The sequence below is a fragment of the Cheilinus undulatus genome, linkage group 14, assembly GCF_018320785.1.
Source record: "Cheilinus undulatus linkage group 14, ASM1832078v1, whole genome shotgun sequence".
NCBI lineage: Eukaryota > Metazoa > Chordata > Actinopteri > Labriformes > Labridae > Cheilinus > Cheilinus undulatus.
The window spans coordinates 38,397,818-38,423,735 of NC_054878.1; the positions used below are offsets into that span (position 1 = coordinate 38,397,818).

At 37.8% G+C, this 25,918-nt stretch overlaps 1 protein-coding gene across 6 annotated transcripts in view; it reads left to right on the forward strand.

Moving 5' to 3' along the window:
* dtnba (dystrobrevin, beta a) overlaps window positions 1-25,918 on the forward strand; it is a 52,068-nt gene that overhangs the window by 22,409 nt on the left and 3,741 nt on the right. For 2 of the 6 annotated variants that reach the window (XM_041805277.1, XM_041805278.1), the window contains exons 7-20: window positions 708-862; window positions 1,052-1,151; window positions 3,210-3,376; window positions 5,645-5,769; window positions 8,403-8,474; window positions 8,733-8,810; window positions 9,555-9,642; window positions 9,869-9,948; window positions 11,903-12,016; window positions 21,543-21,639; window positions 21,892-21,912; window positions 22,197-22,350; window positions 24,673-24,762; window positions 24,951-24,998. In XM_041805277.1, coding sequence (XP_041661211.1) covers window positions 708-862; window positions 1,052-1,151; window positions 3,210-3,376; window positions 5,645-5,769; window positions 8,403-8,474; window positions 8,733-8,810; window positions 9,555-9,642; window positions 9,869-9,948; window positions 11,903-12,016; window positions 21,543-21,639; window positions 21,892-21,912; window positions 22,197-22,350; window positions 24,673-24,762; window positions 24,951-24,998 — 1,389 coding nt within the window. Of the gene's footprint in view, window positions 1-707; window positions 863-1,051; window positions 1,152-3,209; window positions 3,377-5,644; window positions 5,770-8,402; window positions 8,475-8,732; window positions 8,811-9,554; window positions 9,643-9,868; window positions 9,949-11,902; window positions 12,017-16,179; window positions 19,565-21,542; window positions 21,640-21,891; window positions 21,913-22,196; window positions 22,351-24,672; window positions 24,763-24,950; window positions 25,004-25,918 lie in introns of those variants that run through there. The other 4 variants (XM_041805279.1, XM_041805280.1, XM_041805281.1 and 1 more) reach the window with 4 other exon arrangements.

Here is a 25,918-nt window from a genome sequence, read left to right on the forward strand (position 1 = left end):
ATGGTGAATTGTATTTACATCTTGTTGAATTAGGGTCATGGATTCTGGTAAGGTGGTACATCCAATGACTATCTTAGATCAACATTTACAGTAAATATCATGAGTGGACACCTTTGAATAGTTCACAGGCAAAGCTGAATAATCAATAAAGTAAGACAAAACACGTATCAGTTCAACATTAAAAACAACAAAATAATACAGATTGAAAATAGGACTTGATACTGTCTACCAACTATTCAGTTACCACTGAAAAAGAATTGTTGGATTTTGCCTGCTTTTATGGTTTTAATGGCTACATGACAATGGAAATCAAGAGTCTATTAAAGTGTTATTATAAGCTTGCCATTATCATAATTGGGCAAAACATCTCAGCACAAGACATTTAACTAGAAATGATTCCCAATTTTGGGGGCCTTTTATTCATTACAGTTTGCAGGGGTCTCGCAGTCTCAGTGTGAATGTATGGAGGCATAAATGTCACGTATGTGCCACCTGGTGGAAAATGAAGGTCAATGCTGCTATTTGCTCACATCCATTTTGCCTACCTTTTTTCATTAACGCTGTATGAATGAGAGTTCAAGATAGTGTTCAGTCTCACTATAAAGACTTGAAAATTGTTTGGCCCTCATTGATAATTAGTGAGGAATAAAAAGATTAGCCTTTTTCAATGATTACATGCTTTCCTGATTATATGTGTTTTCCTGTAGATGTATTTTCTCAGGTATCTGACTCACACGGCGCTTTGGTACAGTCCAAGTTTGATGGATTTCTGAGAGAGGCTCTAAAGCTGCCCACTGCTGTACATGAAGGACCGTCCTTTGGCTACACTCACACTTTAGCACGCTCATGCTTCCCACAACAGGTACACTCACACACCAAACGAATAGATTTATTGCCTACTGAGTTTTTTTATAAACTGTAGTTCTGTATAACCTCATTTCACTGCTCAGGGTTGAAGTATGAACCTAATTTTAAGTTTTCATTTCCAGACTTACTGAGACTTATCTTTGTCCCTGAAGAGTTTTGTCTTTTGTTTTTGTCGTTGATGTAGAAGAGGGTGATGCTCAACATGTTCCTGGACATCATCGCTGACCCTCCACAGTGTCTCGTCTGGCTGCCTCTAATGCATCGCATGGCTAATGTGGAGCATGGTACTTGCACACAGACACCCACGTACACAACACAGATGTGCACAGATTTTTCAAGAAACACATTTGATGAGCTGTATTTGCATCACTGTAAATTGCTAGAAACATTTCTCATAGTTAAACATGTTTGACCTTTTAGTTTCCAAAATCTTGTTAATTTTTCCCTTTTTTCTCTATTTGATATTTTTAATTAGTGACATTTCTGGGATACTTTTTATTAAGCCCAAGCAAGCTAGCTCAGTTTGTGGTAATGGAGACTTTCTTATTGTATGTTGATGTTGTAGTCATGCCTTCCCTTTGCATGTGGGTAATACGATTGGTTTTAGATGCACTGCCACTCTTACTTGTAATCTTTCTTATTGGAATAAATGATAAATCTGATGACAGTTTAAGAGTGTGAAATTGCAAATAATTTCAGAAAAATATTAAATTAAAATTTAAATTAATTTCAAATATGTATTAAAAGAGCAAATAAAAAGATAATCTTACACAAAATAAACAAGACAGGGCATTACAAGAGTGTCAAATGCAATACTTTGGTTTACATATCTTATTTAGTAACACCCCTTCTCCATTAGTCAGTGACTGTTAATCATCCAGCTTCCTTAAAGAATAATCCAGAAAATATCTTTTGTGTTATCCAAATCTATACCAGTCTTTGTTTACACAAAGACTAAAGCACTGGCACATTCTTATCTACAAGGCTATTTTTGGCCTTCTTCCCTCCTAGCTTCAGACTTAAATCAGTCAGTGGAGTAGGGGAACTTGTAATCTTTGTTCCCAGGATCGTTTCTTGCTGTCCGTCCCAAAGGTCAGAACTGAACTGGAAAAAAGACATTTAAATTTGCTGCTCCCTCTGCCTGGAATGGTTTACAAAAAAGATTTGAAACTCAATGAACTGATCTCATTGGGTGCTTTTAAAAGAAATTTGAAAGACTTGAAGGTGGACATATCTGGCTGCAGTTGCTTTGATGAATCCACAAATATGGCTGATTCTGGTAAATATTTGCTGCTTTGATTGTTACCGTGTGCCTTCTAATGCGAATGGACTACATATCTTGGATTATGTTATCTGTGTATGACTGCTTTTTGTTTGTCTGGGACTCTGTTCGCTGCTGCTGTCTTGGCCAGGACACTCTTGAAAAAGAGATTTTTAATCTCAATGTGGTTTTTCCTGGTTAAACGAAAGTTAAATATATATATATATATATATATATATATATATATATATATATATATATATGTATGTATGTGCTAGTAAGCCAGCCTTAGGGCACCATCTCGTGGCGAGGAGGATTTCCACAATCGATGTTGTTCTCTGGATGTCTCTGCAAATGACCGATGGCATGTGAAAATAATTGGTTGAAAAAAATAACAAAGTCCACACCTTTTGGGCATAGTGTAGGATTGATGTGGTGAGTAGGGCAGCTTAGTGAGCACTCTGGACAGATAGTAGGGTTGCCAAAAGCCCCAGGTCATGCTGTGGCTGTCCCAAGGGCCTGAAAACCACTGGCAGTCTCAAAGTGTTGATATGTGTCAAGCTTGACTCTGGCACATATCTTGCCAGAGTCAAGCTCGACACATATCGGCAGACGTGTGTCTGCTTGTCTGCTTGGAAGCCAAGGTCAAGCTTGACTGTACTTTTTTTCACCCAATGGGGGACGCTTTGACCCTGCTAGTGGTTTTCAGGCCCTTGGGACAACATTTTGATCACACTTCGATCTTCATCAGGTCCGATTGTGAGTGTGATTGACTTTTGTGACTTGGAGTAAGTGTGCAGGCATTACCTTTCGTTTCTTATGATTTTTTAGGAAGCCTTGCACCTGGGTGATGTGCTTGTACTTCCTTTCTCTTTAAGTGGTTATTTTAAACATTGGTAAAGGTATCAGCCCTCATTTTCAGGATAGGTACCTCTCATTGATGAGAGATTTTGTGATTTACCACACTTATACTGATAATAGTTTCTGTGTTGCTCAGTGTATATCTGCATCTCGTATCAACAGTTCCACATATGAGCCTCTACAGCTTTCATTGTCATGTTCTGTCTCTCTTCTCTCACAGTCCATCATCCCGTCACATGCTCATACTGTCGTGGCAACGGAATGACTGGCTTCCGCTACCGCTGCCTCCGTTGCCGTGGTTACCAGCTCTGCCAGGACTGCTTTTGGCGCGGTAATGCCAGCGGCTCTCACAGCAGTCAGCATCAGATGAAGGAGCACTCATCATGGGTGAGTCGATGTGGGAATTCACACGTGTGTGTGCTCATGTACCACCATTATTGTGTGGATCGTTTTGATTTTTTTTATACATTTAGAGTGGGGAACCTGGAAAATGAAGTACAAGTTGAGTAGACTTCTTTCTGGTCTGTTTGCTTGTAAAGACTTGTTTATTGGGTCAAGGAGTCAACATCTGGTTTAAAACAGGGTACACAGTAAAAAATGAGTTTAAAAACACAGCAGATCATCACGGCACTACACCAACTTCCATCCATCCCTTGATATAAGACAAGAAGTCAAACACAGTTGTATATCTGATCAGGATTAGTCAACTATTTGATAAATATGTTGTACTGATTTCCAAAACGGAGTGAAATAAGGTGTACACATTTTCCGTTGTATTTGAAAAGCTTGTCTGAAGGAGTAATGTTTTCAATGGAGATATTATGCATTAATAGATGGAAACATAGCTGTTGTATTATTCATCATCACCCAGGCTTGGCATAATTTGGCTTATTAATGTTTCAGTCTCTGAGATAAATCTCTTCACTGGTGCAGCTCCTGTCGGCCTGACAGAATCTCCTCATCCTACTAATCCTCTGCAGACATTTACATATTTCATACATGAGTCAGTTTTGCTATCTGTTTTATTCTCAGTTTATCTGTTTCATATCAGTTCTACAGCACAAATTCTTTACTTTTACACCAAGAAAATTAAGTTGTCTCTTCAGTGAACTTTGACAAGCTACAAGCTGCACTGATCAGAAAAATGAAATCCAACACCAGAACTTGAAGGTAATCCTCTGATCTTTTAATCTCTTGGCTTTGAAGAGCTTTAATTTTCTACAAATATGACATTTGGAATTTATTTACAACAAGATAAAAATATTCAGTAGGGAGTAACCTACAAGTCAGATGTGGTTATTATCTTTGCTCTCATCATCTACTCTAATCACTTAAACTGTTTGTCTGTCTGTGCATAGTTTGAATCTCTTTTGGCAGTTATCAGCATAACAGCTGCCCTTCCCTCAGTCAGTAAAAAGTTCTGTGTACATTATATGAACTGATTCAAATTTTGCAGGTATTTAAAGTACATATACACTTGCATTATATACAGTGCCTATAAAAAGTATTTAACCCTTTTGTTGATTTTACAGTTCATTCATGGTGAATTTAATGGTGCTTTATTTGACCAAAGAAAAATAAAGAAAAAACTTTTTCTCTTTAATTTCAAAGTGATATTAGATTTCACAAAATGATGCCAATTAAATAAGAATATGTAAGTGGAATAAGGGATTGCATAAATATTCACCCCCTTTAAAGTGACTGACCTAATTCAACAGAGGTCCAGCCAATTGATGCTAGTATTCTCGCAGTTACTGAAATGAGGATCACCTGAGTGCAATGAATGTGTCTCAAGTGACTGTAGCATAAAGACACCTGTGTCTGGAAGGTCCAGTCACTGGTTAATCAGTATTCCTGGCTGCCATTACACCATGAAGACAAAAGAAAACCCCAAGCAACTCAGAGAAAAGGTTAGTGAAAAGTACAAGTCAGGGAATGGATCAAAAAAACATTGCAAAGGCACTGAACATCCCCCAGCATTCAGTTGAATCTATCATCAAGAAATGTAAGGAATATTGGGCATGTAAATCTGCCCAGATTAGGCCGTCCTCACAGACTTTTTTTTTTTTTTCCAGCAAGACATTGGCACAAAGGATACAGTAAAAGTTACACAGAAATGGTTAGAAGACAACTAGATGAATGTTCTGGAGTGACCAAGTCAAAGCCCAGACCTCAATCCAACAGAGAGTTTGTTGCTGGCCTCAAAAAGGGCTGTTCACACCTGTTCCTTGTGCAGTGTGACAGAGCTTGAGCAGTTTTGCAAAGAAGAATGAAGTAAAAAGAAAAAAAAAAAGTGTCCAGATGTCCAGGCATGATTGAGACCTATCCACACAGGCTCAGTGCTGTGATTGCAGCCAAAGGTACATCTATTAAATATTGACTTGACGGGGGTGAATATTTATACAGTCACTTATTTTACAGTACATATTTTTATTTAATTCACATTATTTGACATTACTACATCTGTTTTCACTGTGACATTAAAGAGTTTTTTGTCAGAAAAGCCTAATAATATTGGTAATTATTGATTTATAGACTCAATAAAAGGGTAAAAATCAAAGGTGGTGAATGTTTTTAATCAGCTGCTCTAAGTCATTCAGTTTATGAACGCACATATGACATCTCTGTTTCTGTGTGTGGTGTGTTTATTTGCAGAAGTCGCCGGCGACAAAGCTTGGCCGAGCCTTGAGCAGGACTCTGGGCTGTGTGTCATCCAGAGAGGCCCCTCACCCAATTTACCCCGAGGAACCTGTGAGGACCCTTAACCTCGCTAACATAGTGTAAGACCTCACAACATCCATACACCCTTACTAAACAGTTGGTACCTGAGCTGCTTTTATGTCATACAAACTAATGTTAATAAACTATTACCATCAACACTGATTAGATATTTAAAAAAGGAGCAGAAATTCCATTCAGTGTTCAGTCAGGAATTTGTACAGTTTAAAAGAATGTTAGCTATTAAAATTAAAATTAATACATAACTCACATTGAAAAGTACAAAATTAAGCACCAAGTAGCGCATTAAAGTCTGTTATGACTGATACATTTCAATGAACACAAAAACTTTGATCACATGAGACCTAAAGAGTCCCACCTCCAAAGCAAACCGCCTTGATAGCTCCGCCCCTCGTGGTGGGTCACACAGTTTGATTTTCCAAACATCAGTAGACTGGGTCACTAAAAACTGCCAAGCTGTGGGCAAATACTCAGGCTGGCACACGGAGGGCTTCTCTTAGCACAGATGTAAGTACACTCAGAAGAATTTAGGTTTATTCTTCTCCTAAAATGGCATTTTTCTAAATTTCTGTCCTCTTGCATTTCACTTTTGTCTGCACTGCCTGTCTCTCTCACTCGCTTTCTCTCCCTGTGGTGATCTTTGCCCTGTCTGTGTTTGCTCAGACTAGCACAATTCAACATTGCATGATTGCACTCAAAGCACGTGAGAGTGTGTTAGTGTATGAGTGTAAGAATGTGTGCTTTCTGGTAGGCAGATCTGTGTGTTTTTTAAAAAGGTTGTGTACTTGTACATTTGTTTTTATACTCTTACATGAATGATAGGACTGCACTGTAAAGAAACTCATCCATGCAGGGGTTTATGTAGATATTTCTGACCAAGAAATGTGAAGAAAACTAAGATTTAATGGCATAGTTCAACAAGTCACTCAGCATGATGTTAACTACATTTGTACAGTAAGCTTCTTGAGACTTTTCTCATTTCTGAAAATTAGTTATCAAAGAATTTGAACACTCTTGAATTAACTTGATTAATTAACACTCATCCACATCTTCCATCCAGCTCTCCTCTTCCAAAGGTCTAATTTTTAGAAAGAGTCTTCAATTCAATTCAATTCAATTCAATTCAATTCCAAAGGTCTAATTTTTAGAAAGAGTCTTGCAAGTAAGTTATGTGTGTCCAGTTTCTGACTTGGTTTACTTCACAACAAGACATACTGCTGTTGTACTTAAGTGTACTGCTAACTGTCAGGTATCCACTAAATCTTGTTCCTGATCCTGTCTGTGATTCATTTGCAAAATTAACTCCTACGCATTGAATCAGTGCATTAAAAACATATATTAAATGAGTTACTGTCTGATCAGAGTTTTCGTTTTTTTCCCCTTCAGTTTGAGTTTATTAGAGCTTTTTTGAAAAATCACGGGGTAATCTTGGTATGTTATTTATTCATTCAGATATGTCAACCAGGAAAATCTCACTGAGATTAAGATTGTCATTCATAAGATTGTTCTGGCTAAGGCAGGCAGCAGCACAATAAACAAAGCAACAGGCATAACACCAAGCCTTTTATAACACTCATCAATAAAATCCTGGTGTCAGAGCAGAATGTCCTCAGTCAGAACATCTACAGCCTGATGAATCTTCCTCCAGTGCTTTTAATCTTCTTTTTAACAGATTTATCTTTATTGGTATAATATTAGTTTTGGTAGATACTAGCTTAAAAAGTTACATTTTGGTATTGGCAGATATGAAAATGTCTTGAATATGAATATTTCCAACCGGCTCTAAGTATCAGCTTATATATAGGGTGTAATAATCAGCCTATATAAGCTATAAGTATCTATTGTGTGGCCTTTCATCTTGTTGTAACAGACCTTTAAACATAGTTTTAAAATCAGCCAGTGAGACTAGATCTTTCAGATGTAGGTTGCTCTGCAAGTTATTCCAGGTCTAAGCAAAAAAAGCAAAGGGCCTTTAACAAAGTTCCGAACAAACCCTTGCAACATAGTATCAAATCCAAGTGGAAGAACAAAAACGACGAAAACTACTGGTGGTTTCCAGTGTGAGGTTTTATATGTGGGGGGAGTTTAGCCAGCATGGCCTTATACATAAAAATATGCAGATGAAGTTGTCTGTGTAGAGTTAGTGATGACCAACTTACCAATTCTTACAGTGTACACTGATGGGTGTGTGTCAACTAACCTTTTCAAGATGTACCTTGGGAACCTTTGGACGAAAACAAAAGAAGTCATGTGACTGAGTTACAGAGCAAAGGCAGCTGCTTCCACCACTTTTGACATGAATACAATCACACAAGTATAATGGAAATAGCTTTAGTATAGCCTTATAAATGAGGATATGCCTATGATTTAGCCGATCGGTGGTCAAGTTAGGCTAACCAACTCCATCATACAGAGTATAATGATGGGTTAGGGCCTTAAAACTTTTTTCATGAACCTCAGTGCCCCATGACATACATACAGTATTCAAAGATGTAGGACCATCAAATGATGCATGCATATAAAAAACGTCACAAGGAATATTTGCATTTTTTTGAAACAAAACTACCAACAATGACCCTGCTTACTTAAGTAACTGTTCCTCAATTTGTTTTTAAATTCATGATACAATTCATGAACAGTGGTGTAACAGTTTATGTTTGTTTGGTGTGTGCAGCCCCACTCGTCCCCTTGAAAACACCAGTGAAGCTATGTTGCTGTCCACATCAGCACCAGAATCATCCAAGAGGTAAATCTTAAGATTTTTTGGGGAAAAGTGTGTAACTGATATATTATTAAAATTGCTGTTGACACTCGAGAAATAGTTAATTTATTTTCTGTATTGGTTCGTAGACGTCTGATTTTTGAGTACCCTAAAAATCACTCTACACTTACGAATATGAAGCAGTAACTGAAGAAAACGCAGTTTATGTGAACTAGAGATCAAAACAGTTAGTCCTTGGATTCTTACATTTTTTATGCTCTTTCTTGTTTTTTTCTCACATAGTTTGGCAGCTGCTCAGCGTATGAACGAGGAACACGCTCTGATTGCTGCGTATGTGAATCGCCTCCAAAGCAGCCCAAGGTAAAAGGTTCAGGGTCATGGGAGTGGTTAGTCAAAAATAAGGTTTGTCTGCAATAAACGCACTACTTCAAGCATGGGATTATTTTATTGTGATCTCCATTTGTTTCCACACGCTATTTAGTATTTAAAAGGAGGGTTTGAATTTCGTGTTGGAAATGCCTGTTGCCTTGACTCATTCAAGGGTGCACACACACTAGGGCCAGTCGTCCCAGAAGCACGTTTGTCCCCAGTCTCCCTCAAGTCTGCACTCCCACTGATCCAAGCCCAACCAAGCCTGGACACGTCATCTTGTAGTAATTTGGCACTTGCAGTTTACAAGACACATGCTCTCACAGAGTCAGCATAATGGAGAAATACACAGACAACATGACAGTAACTTAACTCACTTTGTGGCTTATTTTGAGTCATTTTGGTTCAGCCTTCTATGATGCCGCCATTGTTTCAAATTATTTTTAAGAGTGTTAGTTGTATCAATTTTGTGTCATATGCATGTTGCACAAGCTTTTGTGTGCCCAGTCATTTTTGGTTGTTGTTGGAAGTGTTTTTGGTAGTCTTGTTCCTTTGGTTTATTTTGATTTAGCATGTTCCCCCTGTCTTGCAATTAACGTTTTTCACCCCTTGTTACAGACACATGATATCTGATAATTAATACTTTCTATGAATATTTGACTACTGAGGTTCTGAGGAATAAAAAAGATCTTCTTTTGCTGATTTTCCTGTGGTGTCTGTCCGTATGTGTGTTAGTAGTGTAGACAGTCCCAGCAGGCAGGATGAGGAGCATAAACTAATCGCCCGCTACACCTCCAGACTGGCAGAGACTGACAGCACAGGGGTGAGCAAATGTCACCTTATTCTTTCACATAGAAAGTAAACTGTAAAATTAATGAACACAATCATGTATCTTTATGTTACATAAACACAAAGCTCTGCAGTCTTTCTCTGGTCTAAGTGAAGCAGCACCAAACTAAAAATCTTCCAAGCTGTTGGATAAATGATCAAAAAAGTTGTCACGAGTAACTGATTACACATGCTTTAGTAATGTTGTGCGTATTTTTTAGGTCATACCTAACCGGAGCATCAACTTTGATGTAAACAAACAGAAGAGGGAGCTCATTGCTCAGCTGGAGTGCAAAAACAGGTACAAATATGTCAATGATTTCTTCTTTCAAAACAGAACCTTTTAGTCTGACTTTTGATCTATTATGTCTGTCACTTGGTAATTTGTGTACTCTGCTTAAAGTCTGTATACCCCATGTAGTAAGATTTAAATATCTGTCTGATTTCACCCCAGGTTTTTAAAACTGTTTTGTTTTGACGAAAGCATGCCACATGTAATTTTTTAAACAATAATCAGCTTTGAAACTGTTTCATGAATTTTGAATCTAAAAATTGTCAAGGGAAAGCTGTCATAGCTTCCAAATTATGTAGCCCAAATGACAATCAATAAAACACTGTTAAAGTGAATGCATGATTTTTTAAGGTCCAAAACATTGCAAGCTATTGCTTACTTAACTACCAGCAAGCACATTTGAAGTGGATTTTCTCTCTGTCTGCATAAAGAATATTATGTTCCATCAAGAAATAGTGCTCTGAGTTTGTAGGTCTTTGCCAATCTCCTCTATATCTTAATGTCTACAATATGAGTAAGTGAATAACTAATAAGTCTATCCTTTAAAGGCATACCTTATTAAAGGCTTCACAATGAGAGACTAAAAGCAAATGTATGATAATGACAGACATGAAACGCAGACAAGAAGATAAAAATGATAAGATCTGACATTGTGTAAGACTTATGAAAATAAGATGGGTAGGGTAATATTAGCAATGCACCAAGGTGAAGTGATGAGGAGATCAACCTTCACACAATATAATAAAGAGCAATAGGGATGGAAAAAACTTTATTACAGGTGAAGACTGGCATAATGCATGTAACATCCAACATACAACTACAAGCTCTAGGATAAAGGAAGAATTTGTTGGAAAAATATTATTCGATTCTTTATTACAACCAAGGATCAAAAGAGTTTTTTAAAGACAACAGCAACAAAATAAAATTTAAGTTTAAAGTTTAAGTCAAAACTGGGTCCACGGAGTCCTAAGATTTAATGTCCAAATGGAAGAGCTTTAATTTTTAAAGCTATACCATCAATTCTCATTTGTAATCTTGCATAGTGCTGCACTATTTGGTAATAATGTGTGATTGCAGTTACACTGGACAATAATGTGTTTTTCAATTTGTGATCAATTCTATCATGAGGCTGTTTGCTTGGTTATTAATGAAAATGCAGAGAATAACAGTTTTCATGTGTGTATTTCTTAAGACAAATCATACAAATATTAGATAGCATAAAAAAATGCAGAACCTGAAGTTTTTATTGTAGTCCTTTTAAAATAACTTAAATCTCCAAAAATACATGTTTTCCTCTATTGAAAATAAAGGTACTTCAACAGAATGTAAATGCAGTGGCACTGTTATAAACTCAAAGGCCTACCTGCAGACGTTTTTGTAAAAATTTTTAGTACTTCTTAATACAAACATAATAGCGGACTTTTATGTGATTGTATTATTGCACAGACTGACATTGTGATTGCAGTTGCATTTAGATTACCTGTGCAGCACAGGACTTTCATGCATTTAAGTTTCTGAATTTTCTAATGAATGCACTTGTCTGATTAATCCTATTTTGACTTGTATTTCCAAAACATACAAAAGCTTTCATCAACTTGTCAGGGCTTTGATACTTTTGATACAAATGTTTTACAATGATAATATCTCCATTGTTTTACTGAATAGAATTGAAAAGAAAGAAATCTTTAAAAACCTGCAGATATTTATTCATATTTTAGCTTAGAGATGCTGTGAGTGAAGGAGAGAGCACGAAAACACCCAAAATGTTGTTTCAAGGACTTCTTTATTTTTTGCTATGGTATGAAACAGGGATCAATTTTGATCAATTTTTTACCAGTATCATATTTTCGTTTTAAGTGTTGATATTATGAAAGCCTTGGCATGTTCATGTGCCGTCTTCTTACAGTCCCTGTTGTGTTATTCTCCTCTGTCTTAGCTGACCAGTATGTCTTTCATTTCCCAGAGAGATCTTGGCCGAGATCAAACGTCTCCGTGCACAGCATGACGCAGCATGCCAGGCCAGCCCAGAGAAGGGCAGCACCAACCCGACTCTGCTTGCCGAGCTCCGTCTGCTCAGGTAAACACAGCCTACACCATCAAGAGGGGCTGTTGTCCCCTGCTACATGTATCAATTTGCTTACAATTATTTTATTGGTTTATATTTTTATGATGTAGATGCTTGCACGTTGAAACCAGAACCTACAGAAATAACACCCAAACATGATTTTCTAAACAATGAGATCTCTCTGTTTACTACCACTTTGTCAGCTTTACTGTGAGCCACAGCGTCAAATTTGGCGGGAAATCTGCTGTGTTGCTTTGCTGCACAGAGGGAGAGTGCTTTATGGCAGATGGTGATGACAGATGGTGGAATTTTGTGTAAAGCCAATGTAAAATTCACTTCCAACATATTTATGCTTTTGAGTAAAAACACAAAAACTCCGAGGAACAGGGGGAGACTAAAACAAATCTGCCTGTAGGAGTGTTGCAGTATTTGCTTTCTAAGATTTCAGTGGTTTAAAGTGATTTAGTTATTTTTCTGGCAAGGTACATTTTCTTGTTATGTTTTCGAAAAGCCGTCACACCACCAGGAAACACATCTGAGAATCTGTGCCATGGCTCAATCTGACTCTTAAAATGATGGGTTTAATCTGTAAATGAAGATGCATTTCACTCTAAATAAAACCAAAGTCTGAACAGAGTAGCTTTAAATCTGCTGTTATATGATAGTGCCTTTTGTTCATTACATAAAACGAAAACTATATCATTGAAACCTTCTAAACTCTTGCCTTGGATGTAGTGTTGCTATTCCTTTGAAAAAAAGGCCACAAGGGGGCAGCAAATTCAATATTTACTTCAGAACCACACACGGTGGCTTTAATCACAATATGCACTCCTAAGTTGTATTTCAGTGGTAGAGCATGGCTAAAATATTGAACACATACTGCAAAGAGTGGTGCTTTTTCTGATGCCTCTTTGTTGTGCTGATTTTTTCATGTGCATTATAAACTGAAACAACCAGATGAGACTCATAAACAGGTTGTGAGAAGGGTGGTTAGATGTGCATGGTGTCGGTGCAGGGTAAATAAAACAGCTGCGAGCAAAGGAAAACAGGCCTACATATGTACTCAATGACACATAAAGTGTCTTTCGTGACAAGATTACAACCAGAGGTTTCTTCAGGAGTTTTTGTAGTTTTGAGTTTTGGGCATACTCTCCCCTCTTAAAGCATGAACAGGTTCCCATAATTTATAACCTTTGCTCTGTTTAGTCATCCTGTGTAAGTGACAGTCACTAGCAGAGAAGAGTAAAGAAAACATCATTGACCCAAATGGGGGATAATGGGGGTGTTAATAACAGCTCCATTAACTCTTGCTTAAAATTGTTTGAAATATTGGCCATGATTGTAGAAATTTAAACATTAAAACCAAAGAGAAATCCAACATTTTTTATCGGAATTGACATTAAAAACAGAATGATTTGAAAAGACATTAAAATGTAAAACATTTTTGACGTATATGTTGTCAACTGAGTATCAGCTTCAAACCGACTACACTAAGTTAGTCTTTCCCCTTTCTTTATTTATTCAAAGTTTCCATTCTTTTGAGTAACTGTGGAGATATTCAGGACATTTGATAAATTCATGGTTGGTTCCTCAGATGGATCTTTGTTTGGTATCTTGTTTCTGCTCTTCTTTAAGGATTTTGTGTCTGAGTTAGGCTGCCCACACACACTTCAGGATTTTAAGCCAGATTTGCCTCGCCCCTCAACCATTGGGGCATACTCCGAGTGAATCCTGATTCTTTTCCTTAATTTATGTTTTTGCCTCAACTGTAACTCTTGCAAGGACGACTTATTGTGGAGAGACAAGCTAAGGGTATTGATAGACATCCATGTTGGTTTGTCTTCTGAGTTCATGGGATCATGAAAGGTTGTTGGCAGATCAGCAGGTGTGTGGTCCGAGTGGACAATCTGGCTGAATCATTTAGTGTGTTCACTCAGAGGATTATGACATGAAAAATTATTAGAATTGGTCCTCATGTCTGTGGTCTCTCATGTTTTTAGAGTCATTTAAGATTTGAAAATTGTCTAGTGTATGGCCAGCCTTACCATCAAAATTTCAGGATAGGAAATCAATTGTGAAAAAAATCTCCAATAAAGTGTCATGAGTCTTTAGAAGGAATTTCAATGTCTAGTTTTTTTTTCCAAGTTTGGAAACTTAGAAGGCAGAAGGGTGAAAACAAAAATACATATTTTTCATTATGACATTTTAATATGTCATTTTAGACGTTGTTTATCTCTTAATATTGAAATCTGAGTCCTTGTTCTTGGCCTGTCATACTTACTCATATTGATGATTCAAGTATCACTTCCAGTTTACTGGAGCAGTGGTTTTCAACTGGTGGGTTTGGACCCAAAAGTAGGAGTGGGTCATGGAGCTGTTTTCAGTGGGTTGCAAATGTATTCTTTGAAAAAATTGGTGGCAAAAAGTCTATGAAGCACTGAAGCTCTTATATCACCCTGTTGTACTTAGATAATGGTAAATTTCAATGTTTTCACCATTTTTGATTTAATTCACATCATTTACATTGGTTAACAAAGCTGCTCTCCCATGATAACATGTCAAATCCTTAAAGTCTGAGTGACCACGTCCCCATTTCAGTGAAAACCAGGCCCAAGTGAAACAGTGGTCGATTAGGAAACAATGATAGCAAAACGATGGAATGCTATTGTGTAGCATTTTGTACTTTATAAAATTTAAAAAAATTGAATTTCCCATCTCATATATAACAAAAACAGTGTAAGAGAACCTTGTGGCTTTCAGTTGAACCTGGTGATGTGCAAAGTGGTAAAATGTGGGATCGATATGTCCTACTAATTTTAAAATAGTGATGGTGACAGCAGCAGCTTTAGTCTGCCTGCTTGTTAATGCATCAGTAAATATGCGTAGAATATGTTAACATTTTAGAAGTTAAGATCCAACTCATTCAACATGGTTGAATACCCGAACGGGTGTCAGTTTATGACATCTCCAGTCACAAGATGGGGTCGGGGACCTTTTTAGTTGAAATAGCCTGTTTTGCCTGAACCCTCTTCCAGAAAATCTTTGAAAAGCCGCAAAAAAACATTTGAACCTTTCAATGAAGATGACACAGTCAATCAGCCCAAATCTTTGTCTATCAACATAACTGACTGACCAAAGATATCCACTGATGTGTTTGATCACACTGATATCCTCCCACTTAGTCCTTATTTTATTATTACTTGGCATTTTAATGAAAATTTTCATTTGGATGCATTTATGGATTTAGAACTACAGTAGAAACAGCTGTGTACATATTTCTATTCTATATCTATCAGTGCTATTATCAGCCATGATTTATCTTTATCTTTAATGATACTGATATAATCATTATCATGAATTCTTAATTCACCCACACACATTCCTTACACCTGCTGTTGGACAGAAGTTAATGCAGGATATTGCAGTAGCCTACTGTTCACCTACAGATGAAACATCCACCTCATCTCCTCTCTACGCTGCTGTCTGTCCGTCTGTCTCGGTCACAGACACAGGAATGCAGTAGGAAAGACATGTTTTGCCCTGATCAACAAACAATAGCATCCATGATCACTGGGTCACAGAATGCATCAACAATACAATCAGAAGGACAAACCGAAGCGATCACAATAATCACTCCAAATATCCACGAGAGAGTAGAATCAGCTGTTTACAGCCTTTCTCCCTCTCTGTGAGTGACACATGTAAGCAACATGGACAGCGCCACATTAACACATGAGACGTTTTCTGCACAAAGATCAACAATCTCATCTATATAACACAAATGCATGCTCGTACACTGTACCTTACATTCATAAAACACGCCAAAAAAATGCATCAATCGTCTAAATAATGATAACGACTTCACAGCAGCAGAGCAGAGAATAACAATAAAACCTGAGCTTACCTGTTTATTTGGCTCAAACAGCCCACTAGCGATCCCTTAGCCCCCTTTCTCTCTTCGCCTGACTGATGGACTTGTCTTAGTTTTTCTTAATATTTTTAATGTTATCTCTGTTCACATTCTCCGCTGACATTACTTTGTGAAAATAGTTATAAGTGAATGAAAGAGCTATAGGTTTTATGGATAAAATATATGAAACTATCTCGATATAGCGTTGGAAAAAATATTTGTTTAATGTTAAAAAACTTTCCTTTCTTTTTAATCTCTGGCACAGCTGCAGAGAGCCACTTGGGAGGGGCAAAAGAACTGCATGCAGCTCCGGAGCCGCGGTTCCCTCCCCCCGGTCTGGTTTGATGGGAATAATCTGAACTGCCACTCATAAACACCTTTAACTTTGCTGATTTTTAATGTTCAATGCCAGTCCTTGTTCAGAAAACTCATCATATCCATGTTTAACTCACTGGCCCCTGGATCTGGGCTCATAATTATTCCTTGAATTGTACATTTTTTTTGTATTTTATGCTTTATAATCACTTAAGACCATGTTTTTCCCATTCACCAACATTTTTTTTAATTTATATTTCATCCAGAAAGGGACATGACTGGCGTTGTTTTTACAAAGTACTTGGAAGGATTGCTCTCTATCAGTTGCATGTCATGAATGATAACAAGTGAATTTTTTTAAATATATGTTCACAGTCACTGTTGTTTATAATGGGGAGACAGAATTTATGAAGGCTGTTCACAAGAAAAGACATTAAATTGCTAAAAACTATTTAACTCCTATTATTTATCAACAATATTAATATATAATAGGAGTTTATTAAGAATGTTTATTTTTTTTATATTTGCCATCTTAATAAAGAAAAAAATGTATGAATTATACGCCCAGAGGCTAATGCCCTATGGGGGTCTTACACGTAGTTAAATTTTGAGAATCCTTGTCTGAAATAACGTGGATTGCAATCTTTGGAACTATCTGTCACTTGAGCTGTTGGAATCTTTCCTTTTGGATCACAATGACTCAAATCTGGAGTTACTGTATGACTCAAACTTTTGTTTTATTTGTTTATTTTCTCATTAATCCTACTATGTGAAGGGAGGCCAAGCAGTAATGAAAAGAGTTATGCTCTTACTTTAATGTCCTATCCAGACCAAAAAAAACATTTTAGAGAAAAAGACAGTTGTAAACACCTCTATGTTCTTGTTCCTCTTCTGCTGTCAGTGACATACGCTGCCTCTTAAATCTTGGCCTCTTTTTGCTACAGACTCACAGTGAATACTCAGAATTTATCATTTGAATGCAGTTTGGATCCAATTCTTTGAAGCTTTTGTGGGCTGTATGATGAACATCCCTGCTGTGTCTGCCATCTGAGGAACATTTTATGTTTGGTCTCAGCGCTTTGTGGTCTACTCAGATTCTTATGACACTCTCATGTAACAGTCAGCTAACTTTGTCAGTTTTAATATCCAGTGAGTCTCCTCTTTCAACTCTGAAGCAAACAAGGAAAATACCAAGGTTTTATGACCAAGCATTTCCCTCTCTTTGATCTCTTGCCCTCATTTTTCCATCCGATTTTGCTGCAATTTTGGTCTTTTTTCTGGCTTCACCTGAAGCCTGCTTAAGAAACCCCAACATCTAAATTTGTCAAAGAAATGTTGTTTTGGTACTTTACAGTACATGTTTGTTCTGCTTTTAAGCTCAACAGTCATTCACAAACCAAAGTAGCTGTAGCTACAGCCCACCACTTTAATGCCAAGCGTCTTGATCTGGCTGAGGGTGCTCAAGCTGTTTATGTGGTTTTGTGGAAATGAATGGACTAAATCAAATTTGGGGATTCATGACGTGTAGGATGTCTTTTAGAAAGGCCACTTGAATCAGAGAACATTAGGGAGGTTTCAGCTTTCTGTCCTTTTTTTTCTTGATTCTTTGCAAAGAGTTTGACAAAATATCAATGTGACAATATGCAGCTGCTCTGATTTATGTGATACTGTTATCAAACCACCTGTGCCAAATATAAGAAATTACATTTTTTAAGATATGGTGCTCTAACAGGATCCCATGCCAGTTTTGGATTAGCCCATGTCCCCTTGAGGTGGTGCTTATGGCATGAATAAGGGCAACATAATTATAGTTACATGGCCAAAAAAAGGTTACCAGTATAAAAGAAGAAGATGAAGCAGATTGCAGGAAATTGTTTGAAAGTGTCAAAAAGATTAGGGGGGAAACTGATTCCAAATTGCAGTAAATTAATGCATTTTACCTTTCATGGGAGTTTTGTATGAAGTATCTTAATCAGATATAATTTTTCATTATTTTATTATTGCTCTGCTATGTGTCAGTTATCACAGAACCCATGTATCATGATATTATAGTTATGGCCACTATATTGTATCATATCCTGTTTTATCATTTTGTGTTGCATCATATCATATTGTATCATGTGTCGTGTCATATTGGATCATATCATATTGTATTGTATTGCATCATATTGCACTGTAGCCAACTGTGTCATATTGCTCTGTCTTGCACTCACGCACTGTCTTGCACCATCTCAAATCGTAATGGTGTCATTTTGTTTTGTTTTCATATTGTGTCATGTGTCACGGTGCGTCGTATCTTATCCCATCATATAACATTGCACCGTTTGCATCGTTTCACATTTATGTCATGGGATAAAATTTTAAAATCTCCCAAGCTTGTGTTCACCACAGACCTTATTTCAGGCATTTAACGGAAAAGTCAAAGATCCCATAGACTTTCAGACAAGGAAACCGGAAGTGCTAAAATGATGACTCACTCCTTCACCACTGTATGGTATCATATCTTTATTAGGGATGCATGATATCATCTGTATAATATCGGCATCAACAGATATTAGCTTAAAAGGGTTTTTTATCAGTATCGGCTGTAATTTATGCTGATATTTACAACCAATATTTTGTCCATAAAAATCTGCCTATATCAGGTGCAAATATTGGTCAAATGAACAAATGAGTTTCAGGCTGTCAGCTTAAGTCTTTTCTTCATAATCATTCCTTACACTTAGAGTGTGTTTTATTTACTGAAACTTGTTGACATCTTCATCCTCAAACTTTAAATTGTGTGTTTTAAGGACTTAAGTCTTGGGTCTGAACTACATGTAAATATCGGTTTCAATAACAGTATCAGCAAAAACTCTTCTGTAAATATCAGCATATTGGATATCTGCAAAAGCCCAATATTGTGCAACCCACCATAGTGTATTGTGTTGTATTGCTCTGTCTTGCACTGTCTCGCACTCTCACAATGTCACACCGTATCGTGTCGATTTGTATTGTTCCTTGTCATAACGTATCGTATCCTGTGTTGCGCTATGTCATATCGAATCAAATCATATCGCATCCCACCGTATCATATTGTTTTGCATCGTATTGCAATGCAATGTGTTGTAACGTACCATATCATATTGCACTGTAGCCTATCGTATCATATTGTTCTGTCTTGTGCTGAAGATTTTCTATTGAAGGTAGGCCAGAACAACATGCAAGGTTTTATTAAGGAAAAAGAAGAAAAAAATAAAACAAAAGCAAGACAGCAAACAATGTTAACATAGATGTACATCTCAAAAAATAGAAAATCATGAAAAAGTTCAATGTTTTTGTCACTCATTTCAGAAAGTGAAGCCCATATATTGTATAGTCTACTTAAACATCGAGCAAAATATTTCAAGCCTTTTTTTCTTAAAATGTTGATGATTATGGCCTACAGATAATGAAACCCCAAAATTCAGTGTTTCAGAAAATTAGAATATTACATGAGATCAATAAAAAGGGAAATGTCAGGCTTCTGAAAAGTATGTTCATTTCTATGCACTCAATACTTGGTCAGGCCTCCTTTTGCATGAATTACGGCATCAATATGGCATAGCATCTAGGTGATCAACCTGTGGCACTGCTCAGGTGTAATGGAAGCCCAGGTTGCTTTGATAGCAGCCTTCAGGTCATCTGCATTGTTGGGTAGGATGTCTCTCATCTTCCTCTTGACGATACCCCATAGATTCTCTATGGGGTTCAGGTCAGGCCAGTTTGCTGGCCAATCAAGCACAGTAACACCATGGTCATTGAACCAGGTTTTGGTACCTTTGGCAGTGTGGGCTCTCTCCACTCTTCCTCCAGTTTCTGGGACCTTGATTTCCAAATGACATGCAAAATTTACTTTCATCTGAAAACAGAACTTTGGACCACTGAGCAACTAGTCCAGTTCTTTTTCTCCACAGCCCAGGTAAGACGCTTCTGACGTTGTCTTTAGTTCAGGAGTGGCTTGACACGAGGAATGCCACATTTGTAGCCCATGTCGGTCCACTCCTTGTGAAGCTCCCCCAAATTCTTGAATGGATTTTGCTTGACAATCCCCTCAATGACCTTTTGTGGCTTACTCTCCTTGTGGAGGGGGTCAATGACTGTCTTCTGGACATCTGTCATGTCTGCAGTCATTGCCATGATTGAGTAGCCTACTGATCCAGACTGAGAGACCATTTAAAGGCTCAGGAACCTTTGCAGGTGTTTTGTAATTAGCTGATTAGGGTGTGACACCATGACTTTCCAATACTGAACTTTTTCACAATATTCTAATTTTCTGAGACACTGAATTTTGGGTTTTCATTATCTGTAAGCCATAATCATCAACATTTCAAAAAAATAAAGGCCCGAAATATTTCACTCTATGTGTAATGAGTCTATATAATATATGGGTTTCACTTTCTGAAAAGAGTGACAAAAAATATTGAACTTTTCATGATTTTCTAATTTTTTGAGATGTACCTGTAAGCATAAATGAACATATGTGCTTACACATAACACCCCTGGAAAGACACACCACACCTCTTATTGTCAGTGTACTAAGTAATATGATGAAATTGCATTGGAAAATAGAAATTGTATTGCTCAGTCATGCACTGTATATCATATAGACTTTTGTAGTATCCCGTCATATTATATCGTGTATCGCATCATGTCCTATGGTATTATACTATATCGCACTGTATCACACTGTATTGTATCATATGGTATGGTATCATAACGTAATGTATGATGTATAGTAACATATCCTAATGTATCAAATCGCATATCACTGTAGCCAGTCATATTGTATTGTAGCCAGTCATATTCGTCTTGCACCGTATCATATTGTATCGTATTGCACAATATCGTATTGTATCCTATCATATTGCATTGTTTTGCATTGTGTCATATTGTATTGTATTGTATTGTGTGTCCTCTCATGTCGTGTCATGTCATATCGCATCGCACTGTATCATTTTGCATTGTATATATTGATTTTTTTACATTGGATCCCCATTAGGTGTTACCACGGTAACAACTTTCTTCCTAGGGTCATATCGTATTGTGCTGTCTTGCACCATCTTCCAACATTTTGTATTGCATCATATCGTATTGTATTGCATAGGAATCATATCGTATTATATCGCACCTAGAGTTACTCAGCACTTTCCACTCCTTGTCCTTGTGCTTTTCAAACCTCCTATTATTTTATTGCAGCTGTTGTCATCTGCCTCCGCTTTGTCCTTTGCTTCTTTAATTGCTGCCTCCACACTCTGTCATGAAACAATAATGGAGGGTTGCTCTGTGTTGCAGGCAAAGGAAAGATGAGCTGGAGCAGAGGATGTCGTCTCTGCAAGAAAGCAGGAGGGAGCTGATGGTACAGCTGGAGGGGCTGATGAAGCTGCTCAAGGTGACACACTCTCCCACACATGCTAGTCGCCTGTTGTTTTCAGCATGGTGTTCTGTCACACACTAGAGGGCAAAGTTTCCCTTTTCCTTCACACCTCTTTGTCTTTCTTTGCAGTAACAAGCCTCGCTTTCCCCTCTGCTGTTTCCTCCATAATAATTCCACCTTTTTTCAACTCTGACTGTATCTGACCTCTTCTTTTTCCATCCTTTTCTGCCCTCTTTGTTTCCGACTGCCCATGTTATGGCCCTGTAGGATGAGGAACAGCGACAGGCAGTAAGTTTACCTCCCTCATGTTTGACTCACACTGATGTGAATGTGGGAGTTAGCTCTGATGTCATGCAGAAATGTCAAAATGAGGTGGCTTTACAAGCAATGAGGAAAAGGCTTGATTTTTCAAGTAGGACATAAATTATGGTTCATGGGGTTTTTTTTACCAGCAGTTACAAGAATTTTTACTACATTAGGGGATTAATGTCAGCTGCAGCAAAAATGACAATTAGGATGTTTCTTAAATGATGAAAATAAAATGTAATGACTCCCATAAATCCATCTCTCAGGCGCAGGCAGCTGGCTCTTCTCATGCCTCTCCTTCCCGACCAAGTCCATCAACTGTTCGCTCTGTAGGTGCTGCATCCCCCCAGGTTCACATGTACCCTCCTCAAGACTCACTTGCTGGGGTGGGGGGTGACGTACAGGAAGCATTTGCTCAAGGTTAGACTCAACTCTATTTTCTTTTTTTTTTTCTTTATTATATTCTTTCCTTTTTTAAAGGGAGGTTTAAACTACACAGAAACTATACAGACACTATATGGACAAAAGTATTCAGCCGCCTGACCATTACACCCACAGCGACTGTTATGTACTTTAACATGGAGTTGGCCCTCCTTTTGCAGCCATAACAACCTCCGCTCTTCTTTGGATGGCTCTCTGCAAAGATTTTGGAGTGTTTCTCTGAAATTTATGCCCATTCATTCTGTAGAGCATTTCTGAGGTCAGACATTAATGTTGGATGAGAAGGCCTGGCTCTCAATCTCTGTTCCAAATCATTCCAAAGGTGCTGGGGTCAGGGCTCTGTTTGAGCTAGTCAAGTTATTCCACACCAAACTAATCAAGTCGTGTCTTTATAGTCCTTTCTTTGTGAACAGGGGCACAGTTATGTTGGAATGGAAAAGGGCCTTCCCCAGACTGTTGCCACAAAGTTAGAAGCATAACATTGTCCAAAATGTCTCGGTATGCTGAAACCTTAAGATTGTACTTCACTGGAGGTAACGGTTCTAGCCCAAACCCTGAAAAACAGCCCCATACCAGTATCCCTCCTCCCCCAAAATTCACAATTTGCACAGAACAGACAGGCAGGTAATGTTTTACCGGCATCAACCAAACCCAGACTCACCTATATTACAGCCAAACAGACAAGCGTGATTCGTCACTCCACAGAACATGTTTCCTCTGCTCCACAGTCCAGAGTCAGTGTACTTTACACCACTCCACCAGATGCTTGTCATTGGAATTGGTGATGTGAGGCTTGCACGCAGCTACACAGCCATGAAAACCTATTCCATGAAGGTCCTGCCCCACATTTTTTTGTTCTTACATTAATGCCAGTAGAAGTTCAGAAGTCTAGCACACCATGTGCCTTAGCTGTTGTTGACCCTGCTCTGTCATTTTTTTGTGGTCTTCTATTTTGTGACTGAGTTTCTGTTGTTCTTAAATGCTTCCACTTTCTATAATATCACTAACAGCTGACTGTGGAATATCCAGCAGGATTAAAATTTCAAAAGCTGTCTTATCCCAAAGGTGGCATCCCTCTTCAGAACAACCCGTTTTGTGTGACAAATGTTTGCATAAAGAGACTCTACTGCACTTTGCTAGATTTTTTTTATACAGTTTTTGTGTTATTTCAGTTGTTTACTGCAGGTATTTATTAAATCAGCTGGGGTAATTTTAAGCTCGTGTTTCATATTAGTCTAACTTTATTAGCAGCTCATTTGTGCTTGATGTCAGACTCTAATGTAAACCAACTGACAAGAATAAATTCTCAAGAAATAACATATTTGCAAAGTTATTGCGGTGTCAAAATGAATTTTATTTTAAACAAGAACAAAAATAATCCACATCATCGGAAAATGGTTGTGGAACGTCAAGCTCAATCAAATCAGTTTCTTCATACAGCTTAAAGAAATCACAAGGGGTGGATAAACAGCTCCACTCCAGCTGCTCTGAGTTTGTTTGTTTAATAAGGGACTCACTCAAGAGGAAATTGTCTCGTGTTTAAGCATGAGCAGTCATTGCTTTACCTATTTGAATAACTTTTTAAAAATCTACACCACATCATTTTCACATTTAGTTTACTTTGATTCTTGTGTAGCAGTGCTGCATTACAAATGTGTCATCTCGATCTCATGAAGTGAATTATTTATTGAATGTTTTATTAGACTTCAAGCTTTTAGTTTCCAAAAAGCTGTAATACAAGAGGACTTATTTCTAATGATGTGTAATAATAATAACAACCACACAAGGATCACAAAAAAACACACACACACAAATTATTGGAGAATTATTGGAGTTTTTCAATAAAGACAAAAAATTGATAGACCTCAGGTATGCAAGGAGTTTGTTCCAGAGAGAAGGACCACAGTAACTGACAGCCCCCTCGCCAGCCTTCAGTCTGATTCTTGGTATGGCTAAAAGATCTTCACCTGACGACCTATGGGGTCTGGTTGGGATGTAAACTGCGAGCATGTCAGAAATGTATTGAGGGGCTAAACCATTGAGAGCTAATAGAAGGCTTTTGAAGGTGATACTGTATTGCACGGAGAGCCAATGGAGTGCTCTTAGGACCGGAGTGATATGATCATATTTCCTAGTGCATATTAGGACTCTGGCAGCTGTATTTTGAGTTAACTGGAGCCTACTTAGTGATTGTTTTGGTAGTTCCACATATAGTGGATTACAGTAATCTAACCTGGAGGAGACAAATGCATGAATTGTGGACAACCGTCATTGTTTGTTCTCTGCTCCTCTTTATTTCAGGCCCAAGAAGAAACCTGAGGAACGATCTCCTTGTAGCAGCCGACTCTATCACAAACACTGTGTCCTCACTAGTCAAAGAGCTCCACTCTGGTACTTACACAAACACACACTTGCCACACCAGTTGATATATGAACATCTTTGACACATTTAACATGAATTAAGACAAACATTGTGTTTGCTGTTTTGCTTGTAAGCTGTGGACACAACATGTAAAGGCCATTTTTTGAAAGTAGTGATTAGATTTAAATGTAGTCTTTTAAACCTCTTCTCTGTGCAGATGATGTTCGTGAGGAGGAGGAGAGGCTGCTGAATGGGAAGGACAGAGGTTAGTTAATCTCCTCAGCACCTCATGTTTTCTTTTCTCCTCTAAACTAGTTTACATTCTAACACAACATCACACTCTGTGGTCATCAAAAACATAAAAGTGCAGCAGTTGAAATTTTCTACATGCTGTAAGGGTCCTTTGGAAAGTTTTTATCCTGAAATGCCTATATACGCATTGTAATGAACCAAACAGACAAACAAGTGCATTAGCAAAAGGTATTTGATTTCTGACCAATCTCGTTCTCATCTTCCTGCTGGTCTGCATGTAACTTCATTGTTTATAAAGTTTGGGGTTAATGGTTTGCGTTTACCCTTGGCCAGAGGGGATGCAATATTTTCTGGATGCTCTCTTTGATGCCGACTGTATCTGTGCTAATAAACATGTAAAGCCTGTTTTTGTTGGGATCTGATTTCTTCCTCTGTTCAGACATAAAATTCCTCAAGGTTTTCAGGCAGAAGCATGCTTAACAAATATCTGAGGGATAAAGAATATTTTATATATATATATATGTATATTTTTGGTAGGACTTTAAATGCACTTGTTCTTGATGCTTTCCCTTCATGCCTTTCTGTGTCTGTATGCACACAAGCACGGCCTGTATACGACTTCACTCACTCTCTAGGTGCTTTCGTCTGCACTGCAGCAAGCTTCATTAACATGCCGTCTCATTAGCTGTTCTTTATGGAGCCCCTCCTCTTTACAAGAGGACCGCCTGCAGAGACAAGACTTCCTGGTCGGCTCCCGGGGCTCAGACTAAACACTTATTAGAATACTAACCTGCAGTACTAACCCGCCGACCCCCAAACTGCCAGACAGAGATACAGGAGGCCAGGGTTCAGCCCCACGCTCAATGCAGTTAAGTCTTAAAGTTTAAAGATAAAATACTGTTGTAGACTTCCCATAATAAAGTTTTTTCTCTC